The following is a 15,454-nucleotide window of genomic DNA, read 5'->3' on the forward strand; positions in this document are numbered from 1 at the left end:
TGAGCTCGAGTTGAGGCTCAGGTAACGCGTGTCTATATTTGGGCGCCAAAACTCGCGGCAGAGGATCAACGTGGTGAGGCGCTTTTGTATTTAGGGCATCTTGGTCGCGGGTCTACTGAGAGAAGGGGTCTGGATTGGGTCAAAAGCCAAATAGGGTCGCAATTGGAATAAATTGTTGCCGAAACTCCTGTTTTATCCCCTGAACCGCGGAAGTTACGTTTCTCATCTATTTGACGCCTTCTCTTTCTGTTCCTCTCATGAGAAAGACGACTAGATGGATGCTGCGTACCAGAAAGGGTGGTGAGCACCTAGCAAGTGCTTCTTAGTGGCGCCGACCGCCTTGAAGCCGATGAGGTAGTGGGCTTCAAGGTACGGAGAAGTATGGCCTGCCATGTCTTATCCGAGTCGCTGACCTAAGTTGATTTGACTTGAGACTCACTGATTGAGTGAATAACTGAGGAAAGAAGTAGGTCAGGCAAACCCCGTCGCGATCCTGAGAATAACTAAGTCAAGAGCATATGTAGATTGCGTAGATGATAACTGTTGAAGGCAGGCTTATTTTCAATAGCTGGATGAAACGGCAGCGACAAGTGAGCAATCCCGATTACACTTGGCATGGTAGGGCAGACAGGTTACTCAGGTTGCACATCATTTTGCTATATCGTCGAAATGATTCTTATCTGAAGAAGAATTCGTATCATTTTAACACAGTCATCTACCACACTTAATTCTAAATCTATATGTCTAACCCAAACCAACCCAATCCAAAGTATTGCCAAAATAGCCCCATTATCATCAATGAACCTTCTGCTTATATGGATCACTATCCCTTCTCGTTCCCGTCGGGACACGATCAATCCCTAAACTCGAACTCGAACTACTCAAGCTACCCGAATTTGCCCCCTCAACGCGAAAACTGAAATCTACAACTCCCACCAACTTTCCCACACTTTTGACCAGACCCTGCAAATCGTCACACACAAGCGTGTTGCACACCTGCAACACCGCAAACTCGGCATACCCATTCTCGGCCATATTCCTCGCGTCTAGAAGACCAAGCGGCCGCTTATCATCCTTCCCATACGCCAGTGCCTCAAGCTGGCGCGTGAGTTCGTACGGTCGAGGAAGGGGGATATGCGGCGGGAGTGAGTGTCCCGACTCGAGGGCGTTCGAGAGGAGGGCGAGCGTACAAACAATAGTATGCTGCGTGGGCGCGATGTCCTGTAGCAAAACGGAGAGGGCTTCGATCCAAGAACGGTCGCTGGCCGAGGGGTCCGGGGTCCACGTCACTGTGTGGGAGACGAGAGTAAGGTATGAAGTGATGCGGGTAGAACGGAGGATGATGTCCTCGTAGAGCTCGCGGGGAAACCGGCCGCCGATGGTGGGCTCCCAGCGTTGGAAGTTAGCATGCGACTTCAAGGCTGGGAGAATGAGCATCAGTTTGCCAAAGATATGATGGCGGTGCTTGGCGAGACGGTGGGCTGGCGTTGTCTTGAGGCCCGGGTCGCCAGCGTCGTTGCGCATCTTAGCTTTGAGCGATTCGTTGACGACGCTGTGGTAGCTGGCCAGGAGGTACATGGTTGAGGCTAGGTCGCGGCGGAGGAAGCCCCGTTCTGTTAGAGGGGTGGGGAAGATGGTCCAGATGAAAGCTACGAGACAGCCTGCGGCTACAGTTGCTAGACGGTAAGGGGCGAGTTCATAGACCCTGACATCATGTAAGCATATGAAAGTGGATGAGGAGCTGTGAAGGGAAACTCACGGATAGAAGGGTTGGTTTGATGATTCAGAAGCATCAATACCAATTTTTACGACCTGCAGCTCATAGCCAATGATAAGGACATGTGTAATCATGCACATAAGAACGGCAGGCAGGAGTTGAGGATATTTCAAGAAAAAGTAATGCTCAATGACCAAGAAGAGAAACAGGAACACGAGCACACCGGCAGTGTGTTCGTCCACAATATACCAATTGATGATGGAGAGTACCATGGCCACAAAAGTGCCCCCGATGCGACACAGAAAGCCAAATATTGACTGCCCAGACGCTGCGGGATTCGGTTAGCAAAATATACTAATCATAAAATTTGCCCTTAAGAATTGGGATCAACATACTCTCGGTCATCCCAATAGCGATAATGATCATGGCCCATACCAGACGCTGAGTCTGGAAGAAATGCCACGTCGACTCCAGGAATGCCGCAATACCAATTGTCATCGTAGCACACGCAACGCGGAAAGCGAAGGCCGACTCGGCGGATCCAAAGAATTTGGACACAATTCTCAACCCGTCCCCAAAACGTTGCCATGCGTTGGCTGGCGGTAGATGTTCCGGGTCTTTCTTGGCGGCAAACCCTTCACCCATGTAGACGATATTTCCCGTATCGAACAAGTCACCGTTATTTTCTGCGGATCCGGCCTGGTCGTTGAAAGTGCTCGAAGCCCACTTCTTGAGGATCTTATACTTGGGAATAATCAAGCGGTTCTTATCCATGCTGCCACTCGCCACTTTCTCATCAGCAAAAGTGACAAAGTTCAGTACTGCTTGGCCGGCTTCTTGCATCAATTTCTCGAGGTAGAGCAACACGAAGAGCTGCGACTGGTTGTGCTCGTGCTTGACGCCGCCGTGGGACAATGGGATCCTGTTGCCATCCTGCAGCAATGCTTCGTCTCTCATCAAGCCTCTTTCTTTGGCCCAATTTTGAAGAATCCCATGCTTCATGTGCGCAAACTTCCTGACTTTCTGGGCCAGAGCTTCGGCAAATGCAGGATCGCCAGGTTGGACTAGGTCGCCCTTTGCTTCCACATCAGCATCTGTCTCGAATGCCGCGGCCTTCTTGGCTTTGGTCGTTGATGGGGGTTTCGGTAGGATCTCGAGCTGTATCCCAGCGTGCTCTAGGCCTTGATCCATAGCCTCGGCTAGCAACTGACATGGCTCATGTAACTGTTTCATAATCTCATTCCAGATTCGCTTTTCCTCGTTTTTCTCTGCCACGACCTCGGGAGGGGTGAGCTCGTCCGTAGTCCAGCCCCTTCGCTCTGCAATGCGCTGAAATATGTCGATCACAGTGCTAATGCCAATCACGGGGATGAAGCATGATCGGAAGCAGCAGAATATGGCCTTCAGGTCGTGTGAATCTAATTTTCCGTACGCAAAGTCACGCTTGGCGAACGGCAAGTCGGTCTGGATCTTCCCAGCCAATTCCCGAATGCTAGCAATCGTCTGCTGAAGAGCCCTAACCTCGGGAGTTGTGATCGGCCCCGCCTTGGTGTGGTTCTTGTCTCCTTCCTTGGGGTCTACTGCACCACTGACATCGGCCGGCACCGCAAACATGTCCTCCCTCTCCAAACTTTGCAGATAGACCGTCTCCTGTTGCAACGCGCCTCGCAGCAGCATGAGACCCCCCTTCATCTGAAGAAACGTAACCTTCCGACTCGACATGGGGAAAATCAGCAGCGAACAACCAGCCGCGATGCCAAAGGCGGCCAGCATGGCCGTCAAGATGCGCTTGACGAGGGCCTCGAAGGCGGCATTGCTCGTCATGAGCGGACTGAAGGTGCAGCTGATCATAGTGAGGATGGAGAAGACGATGACGGGCACGTTCAACATGGGGAATTTGGCGCGCAGCACGTTGACGAACCAGATATTGGCGAACAGCCAGAGGCCCGATACGGCCGCCTGGCTGGAATTGTATCCCGGGAAGCCAGCGGCAAGGTCGGCGGGTGACGATTGGGTATGGAGGCGCGCCTGTAGCGAGGACCAGAGAATGAGTACCGCCATGGCGGCGCCCAAACAGACGAATATGACATTCAGGAGCAGCGTCTGGATGAACTTGCCGCGGGGCAAGATGGACAGCGACAGAATGCTTATTATACCGACAAGGTAGCCGAGAGTCGTAAACTGGGTGGCTACGGCTGTGGACTGGTACATGGCGATTGCGATGGTGGGGGGGATTGCGCCTCTATTGACACCGGTATCAGCCTGCTGTATGTGCACTCATGCTGGCACTGCTGGCCAGGGAGGGGATGCGCACTTGACCATCATCAACACGGTTCCAAGATCGAGCCCCAGCCGGGCCACGATGCCAGGCTTCGCAGGCTTTGTTGGTGCTGCAGGTGCAGAAGCCGCAGCTGCATCGTCTCGACCTCCATGGTGGCCATTGATCACTTCTGGCTGTTTTTGATCCTCCTCATTGGACCTGTGCTCCTCGCCATTGAGGCTGGGCGGCGCTGGATTGCTGGACATGGACAAACTCGGTGCGGTCGCTTCGCTAAGTCACGCAAGATGGTGGCGTCTCGTCATCGGCCGGAGGTTCCGTCTGGCAATTTTCGCAATCTGCTCCTTAGTAGAACCCAGAGGAAGAACGGGTCCGGGCGAGGCGGAAGAGTCGAAAGGTTTTTGACATTTTGGGCAGCTGTTCCATGCTTGGATCGGTCATCCACTCTTAGCAGTCCGCACTACACTACTGACTCGACTAGGTGACATCCAAAGTGCACGAGGCTGATCGTCGTTCAGCTGGAAGAGACCCTGGTTCGTCCCATTGGCATTGTGCAAATGTTTGAACCCGCATAAGTCAGGACCGCCGCAGTGGGCAAACTTTTTAGTGCTTAGCGGTGACGTCATTCTTACTGATATTTACAGTTGCAAGCCCTTGCCGCAAAGTGTGAAACGCGGATACCAGTCCTCAGCGTCCTCAGCAATGGAGAACATCCAAGGAGATTCTCAACCCAGATCCCATCGGCTGCCACCCCGTTCCTAGGATTTTCCCCACCGGATTTGCACCGCTGGAGGTGTGCCGTCCAACTGACTAGCATCCTTGCTGCTGGTGGGATGAATGACAGCATGGGTTTCGATCGTAGGGCACGAGTCAGCGGGTTCCATCGCGTAAAGGGAGCTAGGTTCGCGAACCATCCCAGATTTCTGTGTCTTTCGTCCTGCCCAAAATAGCTTGCGAACGGTCTCCCCCATCGCTTTTGAGCCCAAAATAAATTTGCCAACTGCTCTTTTCCAATTCGAAGCCGTTTTTGGACTTATGGCGGTGTTAAGACCTGGTCAATTCAGTTCCCAGGGGAGGGTCGACTACTACTTGAGTATGGTGTTGAGTCTTGGTACAGTCTGAATGCTGCGCCGCTTCTCAAGATTACATTCATTGCGGTTGTCCAGTCCAGCCTGATGTGAATTGAATATGAGTTGCTTCACGGTAAGTCAGTCCAAGGCCACTCAAACTAGTAGTAGTAGTTAAGTAAACACCACCATCGGTTCGTTCCGTGTCCCCTCCCCCTCCCCCTCCCCCTCCCCCCTTACTCCGTCCTTGCATCCATACACCATTACCACACATTGTACCTACATCTGCAAATGCAACCTCTCATGCCTCCTCAAATCATTCACTCTTGTAAACTTCTTCCCACAAGTCTGGCACCCATAAGGCCTCTCCCCAAAATGACTCCGCGTGTGTCCCGTCAAATTGATCTTCCTTGTAAACTTGTGCCCGCAAATATCACAAGTAAACCTCGCATGATTACTGCTCTTATTCAAGTGCGGGAAAGGCGACTGCTGTCCGTCACCGCCAGTGCCGTCACCTGCTGCCGCATGATAATTCCTTACGTGCTTATTCGTATCCTTTTCCGACACGAAGCCGATCGTCCCTAACTGACAATCTACCACGGGACATTGAAACGGCCGCGTGTGCCGTTGGATATGCACTTCACGCAACTTGGGCTCTTTGAACCCTTCCCCGAAGTGAGCGCACAAAGTACGTGGACACTTGAAGAAATTCGTTCCGTAGTAGTCCTGCAACTTTGCGGCGTCGTCCCCGTGGAGTTTAGAGCTTAGGTCTTCGAGGACTTCGCGGTTCTTCTTGAGGACGTCTTTCATGACGGCAAGGCTAACCTCGTTCCTTCTGTCAATGTTTCCCCTCTCGTGCTTGGAGATGTGGCTCCAGAGCAGGATCAGGTGCTCGTAGAAAATGGTGTTTTCGAGCCCCTTGCACTCCTTTTGGGCTGTCTCGTCCGGGGTGGGAAATTCTTGGATTGAGTCCTGATACATGAAGACGAACTTGTCGAGGACCTGGGCAAGTTTTCGTGCCTTTTCTCCCGAGAGGACGGTGGGAAGTTCTTCCTGTGCTTCTCCGCCTTCACCTTCGTCTTTATCTTCGGCCTCGTTTCGGGAGCGGTGGATAACGGATAACTTGACTAGTTTACCTATGTGGTGGAACCAGCGGGAGACTGCGTAGTCCTGGAAAGCGTAGGACCCGTTTTTCGCGAATTTCGTTCGTTCTGCTGTGCTGAGGTGCTGGCCAAAGCAGGGTAATGTGAGATACTGCATGCAGAGTGTCGCCAGGCTGAATTCGACTTCAGTCACTTTTACGTAGTGGTTGTTTACCACGTAGCTGAGTGCCACTGTCAGACATACATCAGCATAGAGGGGTAAAGAGAAAGAAGGACTTACTCATGTGCCGTATGATGTATGAGCTCGATCTTCGTGCCACGCTTATGAACGAGCGATCCGCAGATTTCAGTAACGTCTTTGACGAATTTGCACTGCTCGATTTCTACAGAATCTTCTTTGACCGATACGATGGCTTGGATTTCGTGCCACTGGAGTGGACGTTTGGCGCAGACGAGCCACCCGAGAATGTCTTTGATCTTGTCCCATTGTTCTGCGTGTTGCTCTTTGAGGTGGCCGATGATTCTTCCATACCTATGTTATGTCAGTATCGTAGTCCTGGACCGCTCCAGACTTTCCATGGGTGCTAATAACGTACGCTTCTCCAATATCCTTGGGGAACTGAGCCCTATCCAGCTCCTTCGACAGCCGGTCTCTGTCAAATGAATTTTCGAGATTATCAAGAACTAGTTTTGCAAACAGGAACATCCCTAACAGGTAGTCATCAGACGGTGCGTCGTTTCAACCAGCAAGAAATTCATACCTTGCGTGGACCCCGCCTTTCCCTTGCCTGTCAGCTTCTCGCTGATCTTCGTCTTCGTCGCCTCATCTTTGTCCAGCCCTAAAGCGTCCGGGAATTTTTCAATCCGCTGCATGACGTACAATTTTATGGCCTCTTCGTTATGATCATTGACCACCTTTGCCGTCGTGTTCTCAGTCTCCAGCGGCCTCTTGATCTCGATGATATCCCGACTAGAAACAAGCAATCTCAAGCTGCCCGGGTGGACCTTGTCTTTCTGCGCGACCGCAGCCGTGAGAGCCGTCAAGCACTGCTTGATCTCCGTCTTTTCACACTCGTCCAGCCCGTCGATGATAACGTATTGATAGTCGATGAGCTCGAAGAAGATGTCGAGAAGGGATTTGGTCAGTTCCTGCCGGCTGAGGTGCTGTTGTCCCGAGGCTACCTTTCGGTCGTGGCAGTATGCTATAAGCTGCTTGTACTTCTCGACGCCGTCTTTCTTGAGCTGGATGTTTTGGAGCTGCTGCCAAAGAAGGCTTTGGAAGATCGCTAAACAGCTTGATATCTCCGGGTCCTTGCCCTTGCAGTAGAAGTAGATGGTTTGGAAAGAGGAGTCTGATGCCCTCTCTGCACATAAGTCGACAATTTGTGAGGCGAGTGTTGTTTTTCCTGCAATTATACCGTGAGAGTTGGGAACTAAAATGCTGTGGGTTAAGGATGTTACCTGCACCCTGTTCAGCACTCGAGTTAGTAGTTGTTTATCTGAATGAATGGTGCATCCCACTGGACTAAGATGCGCGTCTCTATAGACTCGGCGTATATGCATATGGGATATGAAAACAACACATCTTATACTTTTGAAGAAATGAAGGGCTGGCCAGATTGTCCGAATTACGTACCATGTTTCCCCTTAACCACAAAATCGAATGTGTCGGCGTTTCCACTTTGAGCCAGTTCTCAAAGGAATCATTCTCCGTGAACCAGTCGCAAGTATTTGGAAAACTCTTCCGCACTTGACTGCTGGCATCATGTATCTCCCGCGTAATGTTCCCCTTGGGAGATATCCACTGCAAGGTCTCCTCGATCTGTTTTGCGCGTCTTTTCGATTCGTCCTCTTTCCCCCTTTGGATGCTATTTTCCCTCTCTCTCTCGTAGTCGAATACTTTCCCGCTTATTCTTGAAACGTCGTCTTCGGGAAGGGGGTCATTTTCTGAGATGCGTCCCATGGAGATGTTGTAGTCCAAGCACCGGGCAACTAACTCGACGAGTGATTTGTGCGCTCCCAACCTATTTTCGATACTAAATATCTGGAGTTCGAAGTCTTTCCATGCCGCCTTGATGATCTTTTTCTGGCCTGCCTCGTTATGAGTTGACACGTAGATCGAGGTATGTGTGCTATACTCACTCACCTCTCTCAGGGAATTGGGTGAAACACTTGTAAGCCCCAAGATGGAACTCCAACACATCGTCGTACAGAAATGCAAGGCAGTTTCGCATGCCTGTAAACTCAGAGAAGAGAGCTTGCCTCCCCTTAAGCTCGGGCATTTTTCCCCCTAGCCTCTCGTACGAATCCAGGAGGCTGTCGAAGCTGTCTACGGTGAAGTTTGTAGCAGCTATCTAAATAAAGATGTCAGCTTTATCTCCTTTCACAGAAATAATCATCTGAGGGACTTACGTGCAATAGAAACTTCATAGCGCCCCAGACGAATGACATATATTTAGATACGTCAACAATCGCCTCGAGGATTTCGCTGTATTCTTCCATCCTCTGGAAAAACTTCTTCACACGACTTAAGTTCATCATGGCTCTCAACCTTTCCTGGTCCCTCTGTATGCGAAGCAATTCGCGCTTGACAGCGAAACTCGTTGCATGTTCGAACTCCTGCACTGCCGATGCTGAGCAGCTTTTACGGAACCCAATCAGGGACTTGTTAAAGGACTCCGTCATCTTCTCGTCCGGTTCTCTCTCTCTCCACGTGTTGATTGGTGCCATGGCACTCTAGCAGTTGGACTATATCTCACGTTTCAGGCTATAGCATTCAACACAACAAGATAATACCTGGGAGTAATGACCACGACAAAAGTGCAAAGGAAAGCACAAAATAGTAGACAACCCATAAAATTTCACACCAGGCCTCCTGGCTTAGTCTGCATAACCCCATACCGACGCGTTGGGGCTGAGCCTGCGGTGGTGGTAGTAATCGCCGAGCCCCCGTCATACAAACCGGGCGTATCTGACAAGGGTGCACTGCAAAATTAAGGCAAAAACCAGGCGCACTATTCTGCCTGACATTCAGCGAATAGCAAGCTGTTACGATCATCTATGGGTCAAGTCAGCATGCAGTGCGATCGTATTCAGGTCTTGTGATAGGTTGCGATACTGCAACCCCTGTATGTGCATGTGTGCCTAGCTGTGCGCCTTGGCTGATAAGTCAACATTTTATTGTGTGCGCTATTGCGTTCTGTGCAGACATATCGTGTGTGTAATAAGTCTAAGCCGCAGTTGGGTTGCATGTGTCATGTTATGCGAATTTCTTCACCCGAGGAATGTTTTGTAGCGGTGTCTAATCCTTCGTGCGTTGATGGAATAGTTGCCGGGGATCTACCAAAAGTATTTCATTTTCAAAAATATAGCTTTCAAGCTATATGAACATTGTTCAAATGTCTTTGAAGCGGATTCTCAACGATGAAGGGCCTAGCTACGGTAGTCAACGGCTTCATACGCAAAATGGCTATATCACGTTAAGTGACCCTGAAAACACTCCTGCACGCTATACTCATGCACTCCTAGGACTGGGGCAGGGCAAGAGGATTATGCAGATGTATTCTCCGACGATATATTGTTCAACCTGAATTATAACTCAAAATTTCCTGACTTTGAACGTCCGTACGGGTTAGGCCAAGACGAATTTGACGACGTACAGCAGTGGGGCTATGCTTCTATATTCGATCAACAACCAGATCGAGCCTCAGACTCTCCACCAGTAACGGCGGAAGCTAGCGATTTGTACCAAGGCGTCGCCGATGGTGAAGTTATGTCAAACGGAGTTAAACCCAAGACCGTATGCTATGGCATGGTAAGCCCAAATTCCCTAAATCATATCAAATGCAAATCCTAAGGATGAATCCTGGGATTCCACTGAAACGATAAGCTACGGGGCACCAGCATCCAGTATTGACAACGAAACACTAACCACAATTTATGTAGCTCTACAACGTAGACGTCAAGATAGTTGGTGACATGGGTTTCCTCGACACCAAACTTAAGCCGACCGAAGGCAGAGGCCCTAAACAAACCCAACATTTCAGGCTATCCGAGAAGCCCGAACACGTCCTCCTGAGTTTCGACGACGGGACCGAGTTCGGTCTCCTGCGATCCAGCATGACGAAACACCTATCTGACATGCTCAGAATTAGCGAGTTAGATTTCGAAGCTGTTGCCGAGACGAAAGTGCTTAGAGATACAATAGGCCGAGCTCAGAAGCCGTCCGAAGCATTGATACGAGTGAGCATCAACATCTACGGGCCGCCGAATCAAGCCAATTATGTTGGGGATCTTCTCTCGTCACACAAGCTGTGGCTTCAGAAACCTGAATACGCGAGACGGGATTTGCCATATGAAAACCCGCAGGTCTTGGTGTTTGAAGGCCTTGATGCGAGTATACTTGACACGCCCGTCGAGATGCTCCAGAGGGTAAAAGTACAAGCAAAACCTCGAACTGAGGAGGAACACCTACACCAGACCATCTCGGATGTCTACAATAGGTCCAAGAGACAAGAGGGGCTACAGCAGATTAGAGTCAGCCGTCGGTTCAAGAAGGGAATGCTTGGGTAAGCCATGCACCACCAACAGAGAGCAAAATACCCGAAGATGAACTGATACCGTATATAGCCATCAAAAGGAGGCGCTCGACTTTATGCTTCAACGAGAATCAGGCGAAATCCCCGACCAATTTCGGCTGTGGAAGGAGAAGGTGGTAGAGGGACATACTAGGTTCGCCATAGCAATCGCGTTCTAGGTACCAAATAAGAACTGAGCACACCTTGCATAGTTACCAACATTCGATCACGAAAAGCAAGGCCCGAACCCGGCCAGAAGAGAAAGGCGGCGGTATCTTGGCCGACGAGATGGGCATGGGGAAATCCTTATCGATTTTGTCACTCATCGTAGAGACTTTGGAAAAGGGACAGATATGGGCAAGTAAGCGCAGGACTGCTAGAGATGGGGCGACAAAGGTCAAAGGCCACACCCGAGCTACACTAGTTGTGGTTTCTTCAGCTTGTGAGTTTCTGGAATCGCGTCTTATGTGACAGACTAACTTTTGTGAAGTGCTCATCAACAACTGGGAAAAGGAGATTGAGGAGTGAGTATTTTCAATATCTCAAAATTTAGTATTACTAACTTCTGTTTTTTCTCAGACATCTAGAGGATAGTCTAAATGTGATTCGGTACCACGGACCAAACCGGAATAAAAATGGCGCTGGTGCCGCGAAGCTGGAGGACGCAGATATTGTAGTCACGACGTACAACACCCTAGCTAAGGAGTTTAGCGATAGCTCGGCTTTCAAAAAGTCTAGTCTGCTGCACGATATTGAGTGGTATAGGGTGGTCCTCGACGAAGGTACGTGCTCTATTCCCTTGCTACATTACACTTATGTGTATTAACGCGTTCAGCTCATATCATCCGCCGCCAAGCCACAAGCTTCCATAAGACCTGTGCCGAGCTCAAGGCACACTCGCGGTGGTGTCTAACAGGCACCCCAATCCAGAACAAGCTCGAAGACATCGGCTCGCTATTCTGCTTCATCCGCGCCCGGCCCTTCGACAGCATGGCCGTCTTTCGACGCTACATCGCCGTCCCCTTCGAGCAAAACGACGACGAGACGACCAAAGAACGGCTTCTACCCCTCATCGAGTCCCTCTGCTTGCGCAGAACCAAAGACCTGCTTCAGTTGCCCGACCTCGATGAGTCGGTGCGCATACTGGACCTTACTGAGCCTGAAATGAAGCAGTATAATAAGACCCAGGATATCCTGTTTCGCAAGATCAAACAGAAAGTTGGCGAGCATGAGGAGACGAGCAATTTTGGCCTCTTCCAGGCGCAGTTGCAGTTGAGAATCATGTGCAACCACGGGACTTTTCAGCAGCAGTTTAGCTGGCAGAGTGCGAAAAGCCTGAGGGACATCAAGGAGGCTGCCTTGTCGCTAAAGAGGGATAGTGCCGAAGTCACCTGTAATGGGTGCTCGCAAATCATGCCAGTTCTGGGATCAAACGAGCTCTACAATAACTTCGTCGAAAAATGCAATCATGTCTTGTGTTCTGAGTGTTTGCAGGACATAGTCGACCAAGCGGGGCAAGTTGATGCGAGGGGACATTGTCCCATGTGCGTCCGAATCGTCACCGATGCCCCCGGTGTAGACATGACCGGCGCGAATGCAAGCCAGTCAGGGAGACGGGGCGGAGAGCTAGAAGACGACCGTTATTTCCGCCATGACGGATATTCCACCAAGATGCAGGCGCTCATCTCGGACGTGAGGCAGGACTTGACCAGGACAAAGAGCATCATCTTCTCGTGCTGGACTAGGACGCTTAATCTCGTGGCGAGGCACTTGAAACAAGATGGTATACGGTTCTCTCGTATCGATGGGGAGTGTCCGCTGGCCAAGCGACAGAAAATCCTGGATGACTTTGCTAAAAGGACTGGTGACCCGGTGCTCATTATGACGACGGGGACCGGCGCATTTGGGTACGTTGCCGTTCCAACTAAAATCAGTCTATCCCCTGAAGTTGATTCGTCCAGGCTGAACCTTACTTGCGCCAACCGTGTTTTCATCGTGGAGCTGCAATGGAACCCGAGCGTAGAAAGTCAGGCCATTGCCCGGGCCATCCGGTTGGGACAGAAGCAGCGCGTTTCGGTGATTCGATACATTGTGAACAACACTGTCGAAAAGGTCAGTAGTCTCGTACCTCAATTTATCATGCATAATTACGTAAACATCAAATATTTGCGGCTAACAACCTCTAGGCTATGCAATCTCAGCAAGAGGTGAAGCTGAGGATGGCGCAAAAGGGGTTTGTTGATGACGCAGACGATGCTGGTGCGGTAGAGATTTGACTAAGGTTAGGTGCGTCCAAGGCGAAGTACTTCGACCTTCTTCCCATAGCTAGTAACATAATTGCGTCGATCTTGGCAGCAAAATAGGGCTTTTGGTACACATTACTTGCCCATAATCACGCTTGAAGAAGACTGCCGAGCCACCCCGCTCAAACTGCTGCTATCAGGTTTGAAGAATACGAGATTACCCGCCTTGAAGGTACTGGGATTGAGCCTTTTTCTTCATTTCCGTTTATCATACTATCATATGCAAATCCATGGCTTATAAAAATGACCTAGTAAGCCTTTAATCTATTAAATGCAACCCTTAGCACATAAACTCCAATCTAGGGAGCGATAGTTACCTTACAGAGATAGCGCCTTACACTTATATCATTTTGTAATCCTAAATTCTAGGGTTCTTCATACTTCCAAGTTATGAGTTACCTGTATTGCAAGTTACTACTGTTTCAGATAACACTCCCTAGTGTGAAGGTCAACCCTCGCAGACTCACTACAACCAGGTGACTTACAGCTGGAACACCTGCCGTGGCAGTGTCAGATGGGAAGCCAATCATAACCCTTGTAGGAGCCCCGCCAAGCGTGGATGACTTAGTCGCGCTCCCTCAAACCTAAGTTGTCATCTTCTTTCCTTCGCTCCTTAGAGTAGAATCTTCGTCGATAGCACCTAATCGAGGTCTCTACCAATGCGATGCAACCCAGGTCGTGACACCTAGTAGCAATTCCGGTACCATCTAGGAGGAAAGCTATGCTTTCTTACCTAGCTTAATAGGAAAACTGACTTCTAGGGTTGGTTTTAACCCCTTCATATCTTCTAGGACCTCTTTTCTCTACTATAGCTTACAGTAGAGAATCAAGTACGCTATAGTCTGTTTTGAATTAAACCTACAGCGTGTAGTTGTACGGTCTCTCTGCCCTATACGCTTTTGGTAGAGTTTCAGGTACCCTAGAACAGGGTTTAGCCGGGAGACCTTTTCTCTTTGAGGGAGTAAAACAGTCTTCTAGGCTAAAAAGTAGCTGTTATTGAACGTACTGCATGAGACGGTATGAGTACCGCGAAAGAGCAGCAACATTTCGCCTATGGACAGTATGGTGGTGTCAGGTTACGGCCTGGACCGAAGGCGATAGTACAGAGTGAAGGGGAGAAATAGGCGTGTCCCCCTGGTGGTCACCTGGTGGTCACTTGGTGATGGCAGGTAGGGGTGTCCACAGTAGTTCATTGATCTCTGCCCTCTCTATCTTCCTCCGTCTCGACTCCTTACTTATAGCCAGCCGAGGTTCTCTCTTGGATTCTGGATGTTTGCTTCCGTATGTCTGTGTTCCTCCGACTTCGGCCAATATCTTGGATAGCGGCTCCTTATCTGCAACCAAGCGATTCACTATCCGCTACAAACGGCTTCAACGGCTCTCATTCGCCACAAGCGGCTCTCTAGCCGCCACAAACGGCTTCCTACCTGGTGGAAGCCGGCCCGCCTCGGATGACACTTGTGGCTCTGACAACTCCTTCCCTGTCCTACTTCGAGATGGTCCTTATATAGATAGCTAGGCCGCCGCTTGGACCCGGCATAACAGCAGGGTCGGCGATGCCAAGGATCTTGACTCTCGTCATCCCAAAGCTTCACATAGATTGTAATCATGACTCGGGAGTCTTTTGTCCGAAACACTCCTCCGGCGGCCCACCGGTGTCCTGCGTTCAGTGTCCTGACACCCACTGGTGCCTATGGCATTCTGTTCTCTGACACCTCCACCCTACCCCATCTACCAGGCTACCGAATCGTCCGCGTCATCGGTAGCTTGCACGGTAGCATCATGGTAGCGCGCAAGGACACAAATCCTTTCCGAAAAGCGTGGGGATCGGCAGCGAGGTGAAGAGCATCACAGACATGATCTAAGGTGCGAACGACCAGGCGACGGAAAGGATGGTTCTGGATAGTGTATCTAGGGGTTTAAATGCGGTTATTGGGATGAGTTTTAAGAAAAGTGAGATTTTGGGGTGTGCGCATGTTTCGGTGTGTGAGACGGCTATGTATGTTGTGCAGGAGACGAGGAGTGGGATTGGTTGAGGATCCGAGGGTGAATAAGTAATATGGGATGGAAAGTGTATATGGATTTTGTGTTTTGCTTGCTGGATTTCTGTTCTTCTGTGGTCATTTGAGCATGGTATGCACTTGGTGGCTATTGAAGGGATGACTATCATATTAAACAGGCCATTGGTGAAATAATATAATTGAGGGTTACATACTCCTTTCACGCGGCACAATATACAATTATCTGATGTCATATGCAACTGTATAGTTTGAGAGCCTTGAATGCGCGAGAACGTAAGCAACTTATAATATCTCATATGAGAGGAGGCAGGGTCTAAAGAGACACTAAGTGATCTCAAAGCCATAGCCTCATTGAGATTTTGATAGTTCGTTCCTGAGCACTACTTCC

At 50.0% G+C, this 15,454-nt stretch overlaps 4 protein-coding genes across 4 annotated transcripts; 1 reads left to right on the plus strand and 3 right to left on the minus strand.

Annotated features, from left to right (window-relative positions):
- Positions 1–680: 680 nt before the first annotated feature.
- Positions 681–4,647, minus strand: BCR38DRAFT_423239 (uncharacterized protein). The gene is made up of 4 exons (XM_040859575.1): positions 4,032–4,647; positions 2,113–3,959; positions 1,760–2,045; positions 681–1,705 (listed from the first exon to the last, which is right to left on the minus strand). Exons 1-4 carry the CDS (start codon positions 4,241–4,243, stop codon positions 796–798), a joined length of 3,255 nt encoding a protein of 1,084 aa, XP_040718721.1. The 5' UTR covers positions 4,244–4,647; the 3' UTR covers positions 681–795.
- Positions 4,648–5,301: 654 nt separating this feature from the next.
- On the minus strand, positions 5,302–8,986 carry BCR38DRAFT_423243 (uncharacterized protein). The gene is made up of 7 exons (XM_040859576.1): positions 8,578–8,986; positions 8,312–8,519; positions 7,798–8,256; positions 6,927–7,571; positions 6,762–6,873; positions 6,446–6,697; positions 5,302–6,386 (listed from the first exon to the last, which is right to left on the minus strand). The coding sequence occupies exons 1-7, from the start codon at positions 8,893–8,895 to the stop codon at positions 5,342–5,344; spliced, it is 3,039 nt and encodes a 1,012-aa protein (XP_040718722.1). The 5' UTR covers positions 8,896–8,986; the 3' UTR covers positions 5,302–5,341.
- A 463-nt stretch (positions 8,987–9,449) lies between these two features.
- Positions 9,450–13,323, plus strand: BCR38DRAFT_423246 (SNF2 family N-terminal domain-containing protein). Its single transcript, XM_040859577.1, has 9 exons — positions 9,450–9,643; positions 9,694–9,979; positions 10,111–10,733; positions 10,795–10,896; positions 10,955–11,184; positions 11,233–11,266; positions 11,322–11,524; positions 11,578–12,854; positions 12,929–13,323. Exons 1-9 carry the CDS (start codon positions 9,549–9,551, stop codon positions 13,016–13,018), a joined length of 2,940 nt encoding a protein of 979 aa, XP_040718723.1. The 5' UTR covers positions 9,450–9,548; the 3' UTR covers positions 13,019–13,323.
- A 1,430-nt stretch (positions 13,324–14,753) lies between these two features.
- BCR38DRAFT_423256 (uncharacterized protein) lies at positions 14,754–15,251 on the minus strand. The gene has a single exon (XM_040859578.1). The coding sequence runs from the start codon at positions 15,213–15,215 to the stop codon at positions 14,907–14,909; it is 309 nt and encodes a 102-aa protein (XP_040718724.1). The 5' UTR covers positions 15,216–15,251; the 3' UTR covers positions 14,754–14,906.
- Between the last annotated feature and the right edge of the window lie 203 nt (positions 15,252–15,454).

This window comes from Pseudomassariella vexata, assembly GCF_002105095.1.
Source record: "Pseudomassariella vexata strain CBS 129021 chromosome Unknown BCR38scaffold_3, whole genome shotgun sequence".
NCBI lineage: Eukaryota > Fungi > Ascomycota > Sordariomycetes > Amphisphaeriales > Pseudomassariaceae > Pseudomassariella > Pseudomassariella vexata.

Excerpts from the sequence above, each read along its gene's own strand:
- BCR38DRAFT_423239 (XM_040859575.1), bottom strand. The coding sequence starts at position 4,243 with ATGTCCAGCAATCCAGCGCCGCCCAGCCTCAATGGCGAGGAGCACAGG. Across the intron at positions 3,960-4,031 it reads ACCGTGTTGATGATGGTCAA|AGGCGCAATCCCCCCCACCA; the intron begins GTGCGCATCCCC and ends CGGTGTCAATAG. Across the intron at positions 1,706-1,759 it reads TCAAACCAACCCTTCTATCC|GGTCTATGAACTCGCCCCTT; the intron begins GTGAGTTTCCCT and ends ACATGATGTCAG.
- BCR38DRAFT_423243 (XM_040859576.1), bottom strand. The coding sequence starts at position 8,895 with ATGGCACCAATCAACACGTGGAGAGAGAGAGAACCGGACGAGAAGATG. Across the intron at positions 8,520-8,577 it reads CTATGAAGTTTCTATTGCAC|ATAGCTGCTACAAACTTCAC; the intron begins GTAAGTCCCTCA and ends ATCTTTATTTAG. Across the intron at positions 6,698-6,761 it reads CCCAAGGATATTGGAGAAGC|GTATGGAAGAATCATCGGCC; the intron begins GTACGTTATTAG and ends GACATAACATAG.
- BCR38DRAFT_423246 (XM_040859577.1), top strand. The coding sequence starts at position 9,549 with ATGAACATTGTTCAAATGTCTTTGAAGCGGATTCTCAACGATGAAGGG. Across the intron at positions 9,980-10,110 it reads AGACCGTATGCTATGGCATG|CTCTACAACGTAGACGTCAA; the intron begins GTAAGCCCAAAT and ends CAATTTATGTAG. Across the intron at positions 11,267-11,321 it reads TGGGAAAAGGAGATTGAGGA|ACATCTAGAGGATAGTCTAA; the intron begins GTGAGTATTTTC and ends GTTTTTTCTCAG.
- BCR38DRAFT_423256 (XM_040859578.1), bottom strand. The coding sequence starts at position 15,215 with ATGATAGTCATCCCTTCAATAGCCACCAAGTGCATACCATGCTCAAAT.